This window comes from Salmo salar, chromosome 11 (assembly GCF_965601325.2).
Source record: "Salmo salar chromosome 11, fSalSal1, whole genome shotgun sequence".
Lineage (NCBI taxonomy): Eukaryota > Metazoa > Chordata > Actinopteri > Salmoniformes > Salmonidae > Salmo > Salmo salar.
The window spans coordinates 89188013-89208483 of record NC_138301.1 but is presented as its reverse complement, the minus strand read 5'-3'; the positions used below and the strand labels follow the sequence as shown (position 1 = coordinate 89208483).

The 20471-nt window shown below is 42.1% G+C and overlaps 1 protein-coding gene across 2 annotated transcripts in view; it reads left to right on the top strand.

The window, feature by feature from the left end:
* Positions 1-6349: 6349 nt before the first annotated feature.
* Positions 6350-20471, top strand: part of LOC106563017 (microtubule-associated serine/threonine-protein kinase 3) — a 197201-nt gene continuing 183079 nt past the window's right edge. For both annotated transcript variants that reach the window (XM_082958135.1, XM_014128199.3), the window contains exon 1: positions 6350-7138. In XM_082958135.1, the coding sequence (XP_082814261.1) occupies positions 6887-7138 (252 nt within the window). In that variant the 5' untranslated portion in view covers positions 6350-6886. The remainder of the gene's footprint in view (positions 7139-20471) is intronic.

The following is a 20471-nucleotide window of genomic DNA, read 5'->3' as shown; positions in this document are numbered from 1 at the left end:
ATTCAGACCCTTTACTCAGTACTTTGTTGAAGAACCTTTGGCAGCGATTATAGCCTTGAGTCTTCTCGGGTATGACGCTACAAGCTTGGCATACCTGTATCTGGGGGGTTTCTCCCATTTTTCTCTGCAGATCCTCTCGAGCTGCACAGCTGTTTTCAGATCTCTCCAGAGATGTTCGATCGAGTTAAAGTCTGGGGTCTGGCTGGGCCACTCAAGGACATTCAGAAACTTGTCCCAAAGCCACTCCTGCCTTTGTCTTGGATGGGTGCTTAGAGTTGTTGTCCTGTTGGAAGGTGAACCTTCGTCGCAGTCTGAGGACCTGACTAGTCTCCCAGTGCCTGCCGCTGAAAAACATCCCCACAGCATGATGCTGCCACCACCATGTTTCACTGTAGGGATGGTGCCAGGTTTCCTCCAGACGTGACGCTTGGCATTCAGGCCAAAGAGTTCAATCTAGGTTTCATCAGAAAAGAGAATCTTGTTTCTCATGGTCGGAGAGTCCTTTAGATGGCTTTTGGCAAACTCCAAACGGGCTGTCATGTGCATTTTACTGAGGATGGCTTCCGTCTGGCCACTCTACCATAAAAGCCTGATTGGTAGAGTGCTGTAGAGATGGTTGTCCTTCTGGAAGGTTCTCCCATCTCCACATAGGAACTCTGGAGCTCTGTCAGAGTGACCATTGGGTTCTTGGTCACCTCCCCAATCAAGGCCATTCTCCCCCGATTGCTCAGTTTGGCCGGGCGGTGGTTCCAAACTTCTTCCATTTAAGAATGATGGAGCCCACTGTTCTTGGGGACCTTCAATGCTGCAGAAATGTTTTGGATACCCTTTCCCAGATCTGTGCCTTGACACAATCCTGTCTCGGAATTGTCTATGGACAATTCCTTCAACCTCATGGCTTGGTTTTTGCTCTAACATGCACTGTCAACTGTGGGACGTTATATAGACAGGTGTGTGCCTTTCCAAATAATGTACAATCAATTGAATTACCACTGGTGGACTCCAATAAAGTTGCAGAAACATCTAAAGGATGATCAATGGAAACAGGATGCACCTGAGATCAATTTCAAGTCTCATAGCAAAGGGTCTGAATGCTTATGTAAATAAGGTATTTCTGTTTTGTATTTAAATACATTTGCAAATTTCAAAAACCCTGTTTTTGCTTTGTCATTATGGGGTATTGCATGTATATTGAGGATTTTTTTAAATCCATTTTAAAATAGGGCTGCAACGTAACAATGTGGAAAAAGGGAAGGGGTCTGAATACTTTCCGAATGCACTGTATTTACCCCAGTGATCAAAATTGGTTGGAAGACATATTTTCATCGTTTTTTGACTGTCTTTTCAACCAAAAAGTATTGCGCTCATTGGGTTTGTTATTTCCTTTCAATTCATGTCCAATTAAGACTTATCAACAAGGTGAGGGGAGTTCCTAATCCCAACTAATCAATTACCCTAATTGATCAATCCAGTAGAAGGGAGGAGCGAAAACCCGCCGACACTGGGTCCTCCAGGAATTGAGTTTGACACCCATGTCAGAACTGGTCCCTATCACTCATGCTGTATTTTGCATTATTCTCTTGGTTGACACTACCCCCTAGTGGACAACATGATAGCACAAATGTCAAGACGCAGACCATTGAACATTGTACCATAACACAATATGACAAATAAATACGTCTCCCTTCACTTCCTCAGAAAGGGGGGATTCACAGGTAAATGGAAAAATAACATGATCATAGTACATGCTGTGAATGATACTATGGATTCAATAAATATAACTACATGGATTAAATAAAAACCAAATCTAAATGATATCATTGAGTTGTTATGATCATTACTAAGCACCAAAAGGGGTACATTACAACAAGCCATTGCAGGATCTTTGCCTCAGCAGGATCTTAATTGGACACGAATTAAGAAATAACAAAACGAAAACGAAATAACAAAAAACAGCATGTGAGCACAACACTTTTTGGTTGAAAAGACGGTCAAAAAGCAACGAAAATATGTCTTTAAACCAATTCTGATCACTGGGGTAAATACAGTGCATTCGGAAAGTATTCAGACCCCTTCCCATTTTCCACATTTTGTTACATTACAGCCCTATTCTAAAATGGATAAAACAAATCTGCCATGCTGATCCTCAACATGGGGGGCCCCCCAGGGGTGTGTGCTCAGTCCCCTCCTGTACTCCCTGTTCACCCATGACTGCAAGGCCACACACGACTCCAACACCATCATTAAGTTTGCCGACGACACAACAGTGGTAGGCCTGATCACAGACAACGATGAGACAACCTATAGGGAGGAGGTCAGAGACCTGGCAATGTGGTGCCAGAATATCAACCTCTCCCTCAACGTGATCAAGACAAAGGAGATGATTGAGGACTACAGGAAAATGAGGACCGAGCACGCCCCCATTCTCATCGATGGGGCTATAGTGGAGCAGGTTGAGCGCTTCAAGTTCCTTGGTGTCCACATCACCAACAAACTATCATGGTCCAAACACACCAAAACAGTTGTGAAGAGGGCAGACAACGCCTATTCCCCGTCAGGAGACTGAAAAGATTTGGCATGGGTTCTCAGATCCTCAAAACTTTCTACAGCTGCACCATCGAGAGCATCCTGACTTGTTGCATCACCGCCTGGTATGGCAACTGCTCAGCCTCCAACCGCAAGGCACTACAGAGGGTAGTGCATACGGCCCAGTACATCACTGGGGCCAAGCTTCCTGCCATTCAAGACTTCAATACCAGGCGGTGTCAGAGGAAGGCCGTAAAAATTGGAAAAACTCTAGTCATAGACTGTTCTCTCTGCTACCGCATTGCAAGCGAAACCCGGAGTGCCAAGTCTAGGTCCAAAACGCTTCTTAAAACAATTCCACTAATATTTTACAGTATGTTTACCCAATTCTAAAGGCTTTGGAGCTGGTTGCATCCATCTTCTGTAACGATTGCAAATCATTATTGCGGAAACAAGCACCAGGACATCGCATATTACTCACTTCCTCAAATGAAACAGACCCGTTTTTCAGTTGTTTATCACTATTTCAAATGATTCCAGTACCCTATTCTCCTAACCTCTGTGTGTGTTTGTGTGGTAGTAGTTAAGAGGCATGTAATTCATTACAGTATGGGAGTCAAAATCTACAGATGATACAGTGCATTAGGGAAAGAAAACACATCAGCAAACAACAATGTGATAAAAGAGCTCAGCATTGATAGAGATATCTGATTATGAACAAGCTAAACGAAAATCACGTCCAACACAGGCCTGAGAGACTGGGGGGTTATCCCACTACTGCCTGCCACCAATGTAGTGATTCAGTAGGAATAGCTGGGGTGGAGTTGGAAGTAGCAACCCATTGAAAGTGCATTTTGACCCTTAGCATAAAGGTGAGACGCTATGATGAAACTTGCTCTCATGAGGACTGCCACAGGAAAGGAAGACCCAGAGTTGCAAAAAAACATCAAGAGCTATGATGAAACTTGCTCTCATGAGGACCGCCACAGGAAAGGAAGACCCAGAGTTGAAAAAAAACATCAAGCGCTATGATGAAACTGTCTCTCATCAGAACCACCACAGGAAAGGAAGACCAAAAGTTACCTCTGCTGCAAAGGATAAGTTCATTAGTGTTACCAGCCTCAGAAATTGCAGCCCAAATAAATGCTTCACAGAGTTCAAATAACAGACACATCTCAACATCAACTGTTCAGAGGAGAATGAATCAGGCCTTCATGGTTGAATTGCTGCAAAGAAACCACTATTAAAGGACACCAATAAGAAGAAGAGACTTGCTTGGGCCAAGAAACACGAGCAATGGACATTAGACTGGTGGAAATCTGTCCTTTGGTTTGATGAGTCTACATTTTAGATTTTTGTTTCCAACCGCCGTGTCTTTGTGAGACGCAGAGTAGGTGAACAGATGATCTCTGCATGTGTGGTTGCCACGTGAAGCATGCTTTGCTGGTGATACTGTCAGTGATTTATTTAGAATTCAAGGCACACTTCACCAGCATGGCTACCACAGCATTCTGCAGTGATACACCATCCCATCTGGTTTGCTCTTAGTGGGACTATCATTTGTTTTTCAACAGGACAATGACCCAACACACCTCCAGGCTGTGCTATTTGACCAAGAAGGAGAGTGATGGAGTGCTGCATCAGATGACCTGGCCTCCACAATCACCTGACCTCAACCCAATTGAGATGGTTTGGGATTGTAACGAGTGCGCTGAGAGTCGGGAAGCAAGTACAGGGAGTGAGTACTTTAATAAATAAACAAAACAATAAACTCGAAACACAAACAACGCACTGACATGAAACAGAGTCAATAACACCTGAGGAAAGATTCAAGGGTAGTGACAGATATAGGGAAGATAATCAAGGAGATGATGGAGTCCAGGTGAGTGTCGTAAGGCACTGGTGTGCTTGACGATGGTGACAGGTGTGCGGGATAATCAACAGCCTGATGACCTAGAGGCTGGAGAGGGAGTATACGTGACAGGGATGAGTTGGACCGTAGAGTGAAGGAAAAGCAGCCAACAAGTGCTCAGTATATTTGGGAACTCCTTCAAGACTGTTGGAAAATCATTCCAGGTGAAGCTGGTTGAGAGAATGCCAAGAGTGTGCAAAGCTGACAAGGCAAAGGGTGGCTACTTTGAAGAATCAATTTTTTTTTATATATTTTCATTTGTTCAACACTTTTTTGGTTACTACATGATTCCATATGTTTATTTCATAGTTGTGATGTCTTCACTGTTATTCTACAATGTAGAAAATAGCAAAAATAAAGAAAAACCCTTGAATGAGTATGTGTGTCCAAACTTTTGACTGGTACTGTATATTCCCTGTGAAAGCAAAGAACCTGTGTTGTGGATTTTAGCAAACAACAGCTAAAATCCAGTCGACTACTTTAACCACACATTTCTTTCCGAGTTTCTCTTGCAACCCCATTTTCAAATCAGGCCGCGACCCCCAGTTTTGGAAACGCAGTTTTAGTGTCACACTTCTGATGTAAACACAATAACACTAGAGCTTACTTTAACATAAGACACTGGCTACACCCTGGTGCAGGGATCTAAATGGAAAAGCACCACTATGCAAAAAAGGTTCCATGTTAAAATGTGTCTGGAAATTCAGATCAAAATTATCTGGGTGCCAACAGGAGCAAAGCTCACAATTCTCTCTCATCGTATTGAGTGTTACACACATGGTACCAATGTAATATTACAACCTGTGTTGTGATAATTGCGTTGTTTGCTCTATAACCTGTTAATTCATATGCCTTGCGACCGTGATATAGGCCTAAAGGCTGAGACAATAAGACACAGTGGCAGAATAAATTCAACCACACCTTTGTTTTATCACAAAACCGGATAGCAACCTCTGTCCAGTGAAATCCATGACGCATATTGCATGTTATAAACAGTTACATGACCTACAGCATGGTCAAGCAAGTTAATGTTTTTGACATTTACGGACCACTAAACTACTCTTGATTTAGAACCACAGAGAGTTACCCCAAGTTGCAAAGAAAACAGGAGCTGCCTCAGCTATTCCAGCAACATTTCAACATCATCAAATCACCTCTGCTTAGTCTAATACAGTGACAACTAAAAGATACCAAAAACAATTTAGTCCAATCAACGTAAGCTAAATAGGATGTGGCTGTTCATGGTTCTGATTTCTGTGTGTGCGTTTGTGCAAGTAGAAAAACATGTTGACTCACCCTACTTGCAGAGAAACGCCAATGCCGCCATCCTCTCTTTCATGTTGACAAAATGTCTATCATTCTGTCATTTAGTACATGCTTCAATTTTTTGTTGTCCTAGGCTACCTGGCTAAAATGCTTGCTTGCTAGCCAAACTTCCATTTATGGGCAACGTTAGCTAGTTAACATTAGCCTTCTACAGCTAGCTACCTCTCAAGCCAGGGGCACAACAATGCATGAATGAATGGCTAATTAATGAATCGCCTTTATAGTCATTGGCCAGTACGGAGAATTAAGTAAAACCACAAGTCCAAATCTCTGTCTCCATCCATGCCTAATTTAGGAAAGGGACAATTTTAGCAAGCTAGCTTTAGAGAACAGGACAACGAGATGCAACAATTCAAGTTTTTATGTCAATGAAATATGCACTCAATGGAATCTGATAGGAATGCAAGCTGGATCCCCATGACATTTTTGGGGGGAGGGCCAGGACCATTCACAGTTGAGCTGGCTCAGTTTAGCTCAACACTGATTGGCTAATTTTGTATACTTTTTTTTATCAAGGGAGGCCAAATGCTCGCTGGCTTCCCTTGCTAGGGGCAGCAAAAATGTCATACTCGTTTGGACCAGACAGCATCAGATAGATGGCCTACACGTCCAGAGACAGAGGGGCGTTGTTTCACTCGCTCAGATGTTTTCTCATGTGAGATAGTCTGCATCTTGCGAATTGAAGGGAAATGATGAAACAGGGAGACGAAAGATACATTATTTCGCTTTTTTTATTAGTAATTTTTTGGGGGACACCATGAAAACACGTCACTGGTGGATGTCAGTCTGTCTTTTAGAATTCATATTACAAGATTGTCGGCGCACAGCGGATCCTTTGGTCGGCAGAGTTATGAAATGAAACCAACTCCAGGCGCTTTTTGCTACGAACAGCATTGCACGCAGCCAAGGATGTAACGGCTGTGTCAGTTTTGTAGCCTTGGAACTTCCACTGAATGGAACTTTTCAACGGTGTTCGTGCAACACGGTGCATTCAAACCGCAATATGACTTAAACGGTGTACAGGTAGACATTACTCTGGGTAAACATTTTAACCAATAATACGCGGTGACTTATATTGATAAACCGAAACTGGCGTGATGGGTGTTAGTGGACTCTAACATTATGGAGGCGCAACACTTCGAGACTCTTGGAAGCGACAGCGGGAGCCAGTCCTCTTCAGGCTCCGAAACCTTGTCAGAGGGAGAAGGTATAGACATCTGTTTAGAAGAAGTGCACCAATATTACGAGTATTTCAACAACCAACACACTTCAGACTTCGTCACTCTAAAAACCGAAGGGAAGGAAGAAAAGAGTGTGGCAGACGAGGCAGTGGAACCGGGGAATAAAGAACATGGGGAAGGAGGCGACAAAATGGTAAAGAGTGCAAAAGTGTAATTTACCCATTAAATGTTAGTAGTAATGTCTTTGGGTGGAGTGGCTTGAATGGCAGGTGTGTGTGTGCGCCCTCGCAAAGGTGACAACCATCATGCCTTGTTGCGTATGTGCACTGCTTGTGAGAAATAAGAAATTGTTACTTTATTCAGCTAAAGTATTATTCAGAGTGTAATATTTTAGCTGAATAAAAACTGTTATTGGCGTTTATTCCCCCACTCCCCCAGCTTTACAGTTTTGTCAGTTGAAATAATTTTTGGATTAGAAAATCCCCAGCAGTAATAGTGACACAGTAAGCTGACCGATTCATATTCATATCAAGTCAATTTGTGAGGGCAAGTCTCTAGCCTGTTGCTCGAGTCCAATGTGATAACATTGGCTTCATGTATGTATTTTTTCTTAGCATACTACAGAGCATGCCTATTGACTTGATTAATGTAAATGTGTTTTTGACTTGGCTCAGCTTTGGAAAGATTTGAACATACAGTTGAAGTCGGAAGTTTACATATACTTAGGTTGGAGTCATTAAAACTTGTTTTTCAACCACTCCACACATTTCTTCTTAACAAACTATATTTTTGGCAAGTCGGTTAGTACATCTACTTTGTGCATGGCACAAGTCATTTTTCCAACAATTGTTTACAGACAGATTATTTCACTTATAATTCACTGTATCACAATTCCAGTGGGTCAGAAGTTCACATACACTAAGTTGACTGTGCCTTTAAAGAGCTTTAGAGGCTTTAGAAGCTTCTGATAGGCTAATTGACATCATTTGAGTCAATTGGAGGTGTACCTGTGGATGTATTTCAAGGCCTACCTTCAAACTCAGTGCCTCTGCTTGACATCATGGCTGATTTCTTTTGATTTTCCCAAGACCTCTGAAAAAAATTGTAGACCTCCACAAGTCTGGTTCATCCTTAGGAGAAATTTCCACGTTCATCTGTACAAACAATAATACGTAAGTATAAACACCATGGGACCACGCAGCCGTCATACTTCTCAGGAAGGAGACGCGTTCTGTCTCCTAGAGATGAACGTACTTTGGTGCGAATAGTGCAAATCAATCCCAGAACAACAGCAAAGGACCCCGTGAAGATGCTGGAGGAAAAAGGTACAAAAGTATCTATATCCACAGTAAAACTAGTCCTATATCGACATAACCTGAAAGGCCGCTCAGCAAGGAAGAAACCACTGCTCCAAAACCGCCACAAAAAAGCCAGACTACGGTTTGCAACTGCACATGGGGACAAAGATCATACTTTTTGGAGAAATGTCCTCTGGTCTGATGAAACTAAAATAGAACTGTTTGACCTGCAAAACACCTGTCTCAATGTCAACAGTGAAGAGGTGACTCCAGGATGCTGGCCTTCTAGACAGAGTTGCAAAGAAAAAGCCATATCTCAGACTGGCCAATAACAATAAGGTTAAAATGGGCAAAACACAGACACTGGACTAAGGAACTTTGCCTAGAAGTCCAGCATCCCGGAGTCGCCTCGTCACTGATGTTGAGACTGGTGTTTTGTGGGTACTATTTAATGAAGCTGCCAGTTGAGGACTTGTGAGGCGTCTTTCTCAAACTAGACACTAATGTACTTGTCCTCTTGCTCAGTTGTGCACAGGGGCCTCCCACTCCTCTTTCTATTTGGGTTAGAGCCAGTTTGCGCTGTTCTGTGAAGGGAGTAGTACACAGCGTTGTACGAGATCTTCAGTTTCTTGGCAACTTTTCACATGGAATAGCCTTCATTTCTCAGAACAAGAATAGACTGACGAGTTTCAGAAGACAGTCCTTTGTTTCTAGCCATTTTGAGCCTGTAATCGAACCCACAAATGCTGACGCTCCAGATACTCAACTAGTCTGAAGGCCAGTTTTATTGCTTCTTTAAACAGACAACAGTTTTCGGCTGTGCTAACATAATTGCAAGACGGTTTTCAAATGATCAATTAGCCTTTTAAAATGATAAACATGGATTAGCTAACACAACGTGCCATTGGAACACAGGAGTGATGGTTGCTGAGAATGTGCCTCTGGACGCCCATGTAGATATTCTAAAATATCAGCCGTTTCCAGCTACAACCGTCATTTACAACATTAATAATGTCTACACTGTATTTCTGATCAATTTGTTATTTTAATGGAGAGAAAAAAAAGTAATTTTCTTTCAAAAACAAGGACATTTCTAAGTGACCCCAAACCTTTGAACTGTGGTGTATGTATTCAGGCTTTGTTGAGAAGACTACTCTTCTGATGTAAAGTCTCGCACACCCAAATACCTCTCTGCCTCTGTCACAACAACCTCAATTTTCTGTGCTTCACGTTCCATCCCTGCAGTACAGTTGATAACCATTGTTATAAATGCTAAAAATCCAATCTTACTGAAACAAATCACTTGTTGATCTATCCCTCGGTACTGGTACAGATCTACTACTCACACCACTCCTCTCAGGATCCCTCCCCCTTGACCCATCTTCCTCTACTTTCTTCACTGCCTCAGCATATGACAACTTCTGCACTACTCAAACCCTGGAAACCTCAACCTGCCACTCTCGCACTGGACATTTCTGGTCCCCAGCCCCATGGGCACCCCTACAATTAACACATACCACTACTTTCCCCAATGCTACACATTCCTTTGTCTCATGCACTTCTGCACACTTCTCACACCTAGGATCCTCCCTCCTACACATTGCTGCCACATGCCCATAAGCTTGACGCCTGTAACGATGCAATGTATTCGGCACAGAAGCTCGTACCGGATACCTTCTATATGCTAACATCACCTTGTCGGGCAAAGACTCAACATCAAAACTCCAAAGGACAGACGACTCTTCTGTTTCACCACTCACGCCACCCTGTCTGCGTCACACCATCCGACGAGCACCACAAACACCGGTTGTCTTCCCCTTCAGTTTGTCAACTTTCACATTTACCCCTACCTCAGTAATTCTCCTCAATTGCGCCCTTTCCTTGAGAGCAAAACAATTCACCCCTCTTGTCCCGATTTGTTTAAGGCGGAGCGCCTGCTCCCTTTGACAAGCAGAAACGCAAACGATTATCACAAGACCATCTTCTGGCTACCTTCACTGATTCCGCAGCACCCACTCTGTTTTCACCCACCCTTAAACCACAAATGGATCAGCCAAAAGGCAATGGTCCACTTTTTCCCAAAATGCCACTCTTACTGTCATACTCCTTTATCCTGACCCTCTTTGTCAGCCTCAAGCTCTGAGAAATTCACCACACCTACCACCTCTGATACTTCGCCCTCATTCACTTCCATTTCTCCTCCTGTCTTCGATCTGGCGTACATCTCACTCTGCTTACACTTTCTACCATTCTTCTTTCACAAATCATCTCCCTTTTTTCCTCGACATTAACTGACTCAAGCTCACCCTCTTTCTCTCTTCGACCTCCTCTCTTCGACTCCATTTAACCGGCTGTCACAATCTCTGTACAATCAGCACGAACCCCTTTGGGCTGTATCGCTCAACAGTGCATCCCATTTGTAAAGCAGCTGCTTCGTCTTAATGTTCTTCTTTGTCTTCACTGGTTCTGATCAGCTTAATTGGTTTGGGTTTAACCTTGCTGATCTAACCTGTGGGTGCCTTCAGGATCTGCAACTTTTCAAAACTTTATCTGAGTCACAATTTAACTTCATCAATCTCTCATCGTAGACATCCCCACAGATGTTAAGTTGTTGTGAACGTACCCCAGGCATCATCCAAGCTTTTTCTCTGGAGAAACTGGGGTGACTGGATAGGTTCAAGCAATATGGAGACAATTCCGTCTCAATGTATTATAAAATACTGTACATTTGATTTTTGATTGTGAAGGTGGAAGTTGTCCCTAACCCCTGATTCAGGGTTTGTTATATTATTCACCTGCCTAATGTCTAAGGTTAATATTGGGAGTAGGGTAATCTGATACTAAATCTGTATTTAAAGGCGACTCCTATGCAGAGCTAATTCAACACGTCAGTGCCCCCTTTAAAGCCATGTCAGGTTACCACCATTGGGGTCATGAGCCAGTGACACGGCCTGACCTCTAATCTCTGACCTGTAACTTTAGCTATGTCATGCTATTAAGGGCGTTAAATCGGGAAAGGCTTCTGGGATGAGAGGCTTGTCTGTGGCATCTCCTCCTCAGACTGTGCTTGTATTTCAAACGGAACACACGCCATAGCTGATTTTATGCACGTCTTTGTTTATGAACAACTGCCCGCCCACGTACGTACGTGCTTTTTATTCTAAAAATGGGTACCATCTATCTGTGAGTGGAGTCTTAACTGGTAGTTGCATGTTTTTACAGTACCACAAAATCATCCTGAGTTTTTTGGCCATTGGGGGGGGGGGGGTCTACTGCATGAAAAATGAAACGTTGCAAATTTGAATTGAACCCTGTGTTTATCAGTCCAGCTGCATCTTAGCAGTACTGTCTGTCTATACTTACCTCATGAAAGCTGCGAACTGGTGGTCCAGCCAGAGATGGCTACAGTTATGTATGTTTGGCATGTAAGGACAGGTCTTGGAGGCTACTGTGTTGGAAAGAGTCCTGGTAAATTAAACAGTTCTTATTTGGAGACGGATGTTTTGGTTCTATGAAATATCGGCGAATTTGGCAAACATTGTTGCAGTTGCTCACACACAACTCAGAGTTTTGTCCAGAGTAATAAAACGGATGATCCAATGCCCCTCTGCAATTTATACAGCAGATTATTTCACTGTCCTAAAACGAAGCAATACATTTCAAACATCCTGGTGGGATGATTAAGAAAAAGATGTGGTTTTACCTTTTTGAGTTGTTCCATGTCATTTCAGCAAGCCATGACACCCACATCAGATTTTTCTGTAGTTAGAAACAGGTAACACTGGCATTCCCAAAACATTATTTTGTTGAAATAACATTTTATCTCTGGGAAATTACGCTAATTGATTGCGCCCAAAATTGTCCTTTTAATTTGTAAGATTCAGATAATATTCAATAAATATAGTACCAACATCTGATTTTCCTACCAAGGTGTGAGACATGAGGAATCTGCCCACCAAAAAAGACACTCATGGACCCCTCACACCCTTGCCAATCCCACCCAACATCCACTATACAGTATCAGTTCTCTGTTTTTCTGAGATCGGATTATATTTAAACAATATAATGTTTCAGGAATGCTAATCGTATCTGTTGCTAACTACAGAAACGATTTCACAACAATCTGAGATGGTGGGTGTTAATCTTCTTTCTTGTGCTTTTTGAGGTGGAACAACCCTTTTGGATTTCAATACCAGACTAGAACAGTTTTTGTCAACTTGTGGTCCTTCCACAAGCCCAGGTCCCTGGAATGTTACTTACTCTACCACTATGCCATGTGAAAATGTCCTCATTTGAACACTAGAACTAAAAACATTTTCCAGGTGTTTATACGGTCATGTTTTTTCATGTCTGTGGGCTGATCAGGAATTCTGTGTTCCTTCTAGATCAGAACAGCTAATTTGCTGCTCCTCAATATCCCTGTATGTATGCATGATTTCCCTTGTGTTAGAGAAATGGGCTTATATGTTTATTCTTATTTTTACACCAATCATGTTGTGGATTTTCCTTTTGTGATTCTAATGAGCTGTGCAGGCCTACACACAAACCTGCCCTCCAACACACATCTCTTCTCCAATCTATAGCACTTCCAAGCGATGGTAATTTTCAAGCAATGAATTGATAATAGGTTATTTCCATGTAAAAGGATCCATGAGCACCAACATGTGAAATTCATAAGACCATTTCAAATTGGGTGTCAAATGAAAGATAAGTCTATGTTTTGGAGAAATTGAGGCATATATATATATACAGTTGAAGTCAGAGGTTTACATACACCTTAGCCAAATACATTTAAATTCCTGACAGTTAATCCTAGTACAAATTCCCTGTCTTAGGTCAGTTAGGATCACCACTTTATTTTAAGAATGTGAAATGTCAGAATAATAGTAGAGAATGATTTCAGCTTTTATTTCTTTCATCACATTCCCAGTGGGTCAGAAGTTTAAATACACTCAATTCGTATTTGGTAGCATTGCCTTTAAATTGTTTAACTTGGGTCAAAAGTTTTGGGTAGCCTTCCACAAGCTTCCCACAATAAGATGGATGAATTTTGGCCCATTCCTCCTGACAGCTGGTGTAACTGAGTCAGGTTTGTAGGCCTCCTTGCTGGCACATGCTTTTTCAGTTCTGCCCACAAATGTTCTATAGGATTGAGGTCAGAGCTTTGTGATGGCCACTCCAATACCTTGACTTTGTTGTCCATTTAAGCCATTTTGCCACAACTTTGGAAGTATGCTTGGGGTCATTGTCCATTTGGAAGACCCATTTGCGACCAAGCTTTAACTTCCTGACTGACGTCAAATCAAATGTTATTTGTCACATACACATGGTTAGCAGATGTTAATGCGAATATAGTGAAATGCTTGTGCTTCTAGTTCCGACCATACAGTAATATCTAACAAGTAATCTAACAATTTCACAACAACTACCTTATACACACAAGTGTAAAGGAATGATTTAAGAATATGTACATAAAAATATATGGATGAGCGATGGTCGAACGGCATAGGCAAGATGCAGTAGATCATACAGTATATACATATGAGATGAGTAATGTAGGGTATGTAAACATTATATAAAGTGACTAGTGATACGTTTATTACGTCCAATTTTTTATTATTGAAGTGGCTAGAGATGAGTCAGTATGTTGGCAGCAGCCACTCAATGTTAGTGATGGCTGTTTAACAGTCTGATGGCCTTGAGGTAGAAGCTGTTTTTCAGTCTCTCGGTCCCAGCTTTGATGCACCTGTACTGACCTCGCCTTCTGGACGATAGCGGGGTGAACAGGCAGTGGCTCGGGGGGTTGTTGTCTTTTGATCTTTTTGGCCTTCCTGTTACATCGGGTGGTGTAGGTGTCCTGGAGGGCAGGTAGTTTGCCCCCGGTGATGCGTTGTGAAGACCTCACTACCCTCTGGAGAGCCTTACGGTTGTGGGCTGAGCAGTTGCCGTACCAGGCGGTGATACAGCCCGACAGGATGCTCTCGATTGTGCATCTGTAAAAGTTTGAGTGTTTTTGGTGACAAGCCAGATTTCTTCAGCCTCCTGAGGTTGAAGAGGCACTGCTGTGCCTTCTTCACCACGCTGTCTGTGTGGGTGGACCGTTTCAGTTTGTCCGTGATGTGTACGCCGAGGAACTTAACTTTTCACCTTCTTCGCTACTGTCCCGTCGATGTGGGTAGGGGGCTGCTCCCTCTGCTGTTTCCTGAAGTCCACAATCATTTCCTTTGTTTTGTTGACATTGAGTGTGAGGTTATTTACCTGACACCACACTCCGAGGGCCCTCATCTCCTCCCAGTTGGCCGTCTCGTTGTTGTTGGTAATCAAACCTACCATTGTAGTGTCGTCTGCAAACTTGATGATTTTAGTTGGAGGCGTGCATGGCCACGCAGTCATGGGTGAACAGAGAGTACAGGAGAGGGCTGAGAACGCACCCTTGTGGGGCCCCAGTGTTGTGGATCAGCGGGGTGGAGATGTTGTTTCTACCCTCACCACCTGGGGCGGCCCGTCAGGAAGTCCAGGACCCAGTTGCACAGGGCGGGGTCGAGACCCAGGGTCTCGAGCTTGATGACGAGTTTGGAGGGTACTATGGCGTTAAATGCTGAGCTGTAGTCGATGAACAGCATTCTTACATAGGTATTCCTTTTGTCCGGATGGGTTAGGGCAGTGTGATTGCGTCGTCTGTGGACCTATTGGGGCAGTAAGCAAATTGAAGTGGGTCTAGGGTGTCAGGTAGGGTGGAGGTGATATGGTCCTTGACTAGTCTCTCAAAGCACTTCATGATGACGGAAGTGAGTGCTACGGGGCGATAGTCGTTTAGCTCACTCAGTTAGCTCTCTTGGGAACAGGAACAATGATGGCCCTCTTGAAGAATGTGGGAACAGCCGACTGGGATAAGGTTTGATTGAATATGTCCGTAAACACATCAGCCAGCTGGTCTGCGCATGCTCTGAGGACGTGGCTAGGGATGCCGTCTGGGCCGGCAGCCTTGCGAGGGTTAACATGTTTAAATATTTTACTCAAGTTGGCTGCAGTGAAGGAGAGCCCGCAGGTTTTGGTAGCGGGCCGTGTTGGTGGCACGGTATTGTCCTCAAAGCGAGCAAAGAAGTTTAGTTTGTCTGGGAGCAAGACATTGTGGTCCGCGACGGGGCTGGTTTTCTTTTTGTAGTCGGTGATTGACTGTAGACCCTGCCACATACCTCTCGTGTCTGAGCCGTTGAATTGCGACTCTACTTTGTCTCTATACTGACGCTTAGCTTGTTTGATTGCATTGCGGAGGGAATACCTACACTGTTTGTATTCGGTCATGTTTCCGGTCGCCTTGCCCTGATTAATGCAGGGAAACTTAAATCCATTTTACCTAAATTCTACCAGCATGTTACATGTGCAACCAGAGGGAGAAAAAAATTCTCCACCACCTTTACTCCACACACAGAGATGCGTTCAAAGCTCTCCCTCATCCTCCATTTGGCAAATCTCACCATAATTATTTTCTCCTGCTTACAAGCAAGAACTAAAGCAAGAAGTACCAGTGACTCGCTCAATATGGAAGTGGTCAGATGACGCAGATGTTAAGCTACTGGACTGTTTTTCTAGCACATACTGGAATATGTTCTGTGTTCAACACCATAGTGCCCTCAATGCTCATCAGTAAGCTAAGGACCCTGGGACTAAGCACCTCCCTCTGTAACTGGATCCTGGACTTCCTAAAGGGCTGCCCTCAGGTGGCAAGGGTAGGTAATAACACCTGCCACGCGATCCTCAACACTGGGGCCCCTCCGGATACGTGCTCCGTCCCCTCCTGTACTCCCTGTTCACCCATGACTGCATTGCCAAGCACGGTTCCAACACCATCATTAAGTTTGCCGACGACACAACAGTGATCACCGACAACGATGAGACGGCATCAATTACCTTGACTAACCTGTGCCCCTGCATGTTGACTCTGTACTGGTACCACCTGTATATAGCCTCTTACTGTTATTTTTTGTTGCTATTTAATAATAATAATTTATTATGATTATTATTTGTACACTAGAATTTGTTTTATTTTAGTAAATACATTCTGAACATTTTTCTTAATTGCGTTGTTGGTTAAGGGCTTGTAAGTAAGCATTTGATTTGGATGTGATAGCTGCATGTAGCGATGAGTGCATATTAATTTAATATTCTTTGTTAGTTAATGATTTATTTGCCCAGTTATAGATCATTTGTAGTCTGCAGTAGGGCAGTGATTGCTTCCTGCAAGAGCACAAAACGTGCATTTCTAGACATCTTTGAAAAGAGAGATTTTTTTTGTCTTAAAGGGGCAGTATTGTTTTTTGGGACATGCTTGATTAAGCGAAGTAGCCAATAAGCAGAGCGTAGCATAATTTGTCTGGTTCTCTGTAAGGTGTAGGCAAATGCTTGTTTTCCTTGCTCCAACAGGCAATAGTATATAACAATTCACAAAAATACACATGTAAAACAAATTTAATAAAGAAATATAAATATTAGGACGAGCAATGTCGGAGTGGCATTGACTAAAATATATTAGACTAGAATACAGTATATACATATGAGATTAGTAAAGCAGTATGTAAACATTATTAAAGTGGCCACTGATTCCATGTCTATGTATATAGAGCAGCAGCTTCTAATGTGCAGGGTTGAGTAGCTGGGTGGTAGCTGGCTAGTGATGGCTATTTAACAGTCTGATGGCCTTGAGATAGAAGTTGTTTTTTAGTCTCTCGATCCCAGCTTTGATGCACCTGTACTGACCTGCATGTTTTTTTCAAAAGTCTCATGGAATGTCGGCCTACATTGAACACCCCACATTGGCTGCTACTGTAGGCTGAATGATAGAACAGCTATTTCCATGTTAAAAATGTTATGGGATACATTTTATCCATTATTTTTTATGGTAGCCCACTCTGGTAGCTCTACATTATGATCAAATAGCCACAGTAGCGTACTTGGCTACTGTTAAAACTGTAACTTTAACGCGCACTGGAAGTTGCACAGAATTTTCACAACGTTCAAGTTTGCGCTCAGCCGACCTGAAATTTGTTCAGTGATGAACAAAAACAATTTGAGAGAACATTGCCGTGATGAGATCCTCAGGCCCATTGTTGTGCCATTCGTCCGTCGCCATCACCTCCATGTTTCAGCATGATAACGCACGGCCCCATGTCGCAAGGATCTGTACACCATTCCTGGAAGCTGAACATGTCCCAGTTCTTCCATGGCCTGCATACTCACCAGACATGTCACCAATTGAGCATTTTTGGGATGCTCTGGATCGACATGTACGACAGTGTGTTCCAGTTCTCGCCTATGGGGTGGCAGGTAGCCTAGTGGTTAGAACATTGGGCCAGTAACCGAAAGGTTGCTAGATCGAATCTCGGAGCTGACAAGGTAAAAATCTGTCGTTCTTCCCCTGAACAAGGCAGTTAAAACCTGTTGGGGCTACAGGTTAGCAATGAACCCCGAGTCGGGATTGCTAACAAGGCTGGAAATTCAAAACATAAAAAATCTAATAATTTCAATTTCTCAAACAATCAACTATTTTACACAATTTAAAAGATAAACATCTCCTTAATCTAACCACATTGTTCGATTTTCAAAGAGGCTTTACGGCAAAAGTATAAAGTTAGATTATGTTAGGACAGTACATAGCCACAAAAGTACAAACATCCATTTTCAATTCAAGGTCAGGCGTCACCAAAAGCAGAAACCAGCTAGAATTATGCACTAACCTTTGTCAATCTCCATCAGATGACACTCCTAGGACATTATGTTATACAATACATGCATTTTTTGTTCCATCAAGTTCATATTTATATCCAAAAACAGCATTTTACAGTAGCGTGAAATTCAGATTTTTTTCTTCTCTGAAATGCTTCCGGTGAACATAACAAAATTATTATTCGAAAACATTGGTAAATTATAATATTGTCATTCAAAGAATAATATATTATCATCTCGTAATTGCTACCGAATGGCCAGATCTCAAAATAACTTTACTGGGAAATCACATTTTGCAATAAACGGGGTGCTATGCTAAGAACAATAAGCTATGCTATACAGTTAGCATCATCTAATATCGATAATAACATTGTAAATATCCCCTTACCTTTGATTATCTCCATCAGAAGGCACTGCCAGGAATCGCAGGTCCAGAACAAATGTGGTTTCTTTTGACAAAGTTCATAATTTATGTCCAAATAACACCAAGTAGTTAGCGTTCATTATGCTCCCACAAAACGTGGTGGGGGGGGTGTAAAATCACGCCGAAAAGCTAAAAAAACCTAGTAAATAATCTATTTACGTTCGTTCAAACATGTCAAACGTTGTTTAGCATTAATCTTTTGGTCCATTTTTAACGTTAAACATCAGTAATATTTTCACACAACCTATCCTATGTCTAGATAAACAATTATGACAAACTCACGCTTCTCAGATTTATGCGCAGGCGCAAAAAAATGAAGTGACGACATGTCAACTTCCTTGCATTCTAATTTGCTCTCTGTTTATCATAGACGCTTCAAACAACTTTATAAAGATCGTTGACATCTAGTGGAAGCCGTAGGAGTTGCGAAATGAATCCTTTCTCACTATGGTATCTATAAAACAATGACACTAAATAGTACAGTCACAAAATTCACATTTTTTTTAAATCTATTTTTCACAGGTTTTTGCCTGCAATATGAGTTTTGTTATACTTAGACACCATTCAAACTGTTTTAGAAAATTCAGAGTGTTTTCTATCCGAATGTGTTAATAATATGCATATCCTAGCTTCTGAGTTGGTGTAGGAGGCAGTTAAAAATGGGCACATATTTTTTTCAAAATTTCTCAATACTGCCCCCTAGCCCCAACTTAACCCACTGTTCCTAGGCCGTCATTGAAAATAAGAATTTGTTCTTAACTGACTTGCCTAGTTAAATAGAATAAAAATATCCAGCAACTTGCACTGCCATTAAAGAGGATTGGGTTCACATTCCACAGGCCACAATCAACAGCCTGATCAACTCTATGCGAAGGAGATGTCGCGCTGCATGAGGCAAATGGTGTTCACACCAGATACTGACTGGTTTTCTGATCCACGCCTCTACTTAAACAAAACAAAAACAAAAAATATTTAAAGGTATCCGTGATTAACAGATACATATCTGTATTCCCAGTCATATGATTAGGCCCTGGAGACCTATACGTAACTCAGTAAAATCTTTGAGATTGTTGCATGTTGCGTTTTTGAAAGTTTTTGTTCAGTGCATTATCAAAGAGTTGGACCATAGAATGCTCTGAAGAATTCAAATCACCTTAGATAAGACTACATGATGAAATGTAATACAGTGTTATTGCGTCTATGGGTAAGACACATTGGAGCAGTTGACTCTGGATTGCAGTGCTTGGTTGGTGGTTAGTGGTATTTCAACAGTCCTTGTTTTGTGTGGGCTCTAGTTGTGTTTTCACCGTCTACTACAGTATAATACAGCAGTGGAATTTTAATCTGCTGCCGGAGTCTACCTGGATTTCGGTGCTTTTGAATGATTAATGCCTTGTTATGTAACCACAGCTTGTTATCCACCTTCTATATGGGACTTATGGAAAATATCTGCTCTAATTCTTTCACCTTGGCTGGGTAAAGAGAATATCAGCTTTTGAAAAATCTGTTCTCTTTCTCTTCATCATGATGTGGGTGGTGTTGGATGGAAGAATATGATGTATAAAATCAAGATTTTAAAGGCAAGATAACTTGGATGGACTTGTTTTCACCACATCCGATGGTTTCATTAACAGTCCGTAATTGTTCATTTTCACAACGGAAGTATTGTTTCATACCAAAGAAAGTTAATGACGCTCCTGAGGCAAAAAATTGGGAAAACAATCGCTATCTGAAGTTCTTGGTAGGCTACAGGAGGAGCCGGCAAACTTTCATGTGGAATGCCAATTTCTCACAATTTCTACCGATCTGCGTGCCAGTTATGGTTTTCATATGCACATTTTCGTGGATCAGTTTCATTTATAATAACGTCTTTGTATCTCAATCATTGTCATGTGGTTAATCAAAATTCTATCAATCTAAATGAAAATAATACAAACCTAAAAAGTTACTTCTATTGCCATTTCCAACTATGTAAAAATAGCTTACATTAAGCCAACAAATAAAAACATTGCAGCCTGCAGGTAGAAAATATCCAGATTAAGACACTGCTTGACACTGCTTTGCTTGCTGTTTGAGGTGAA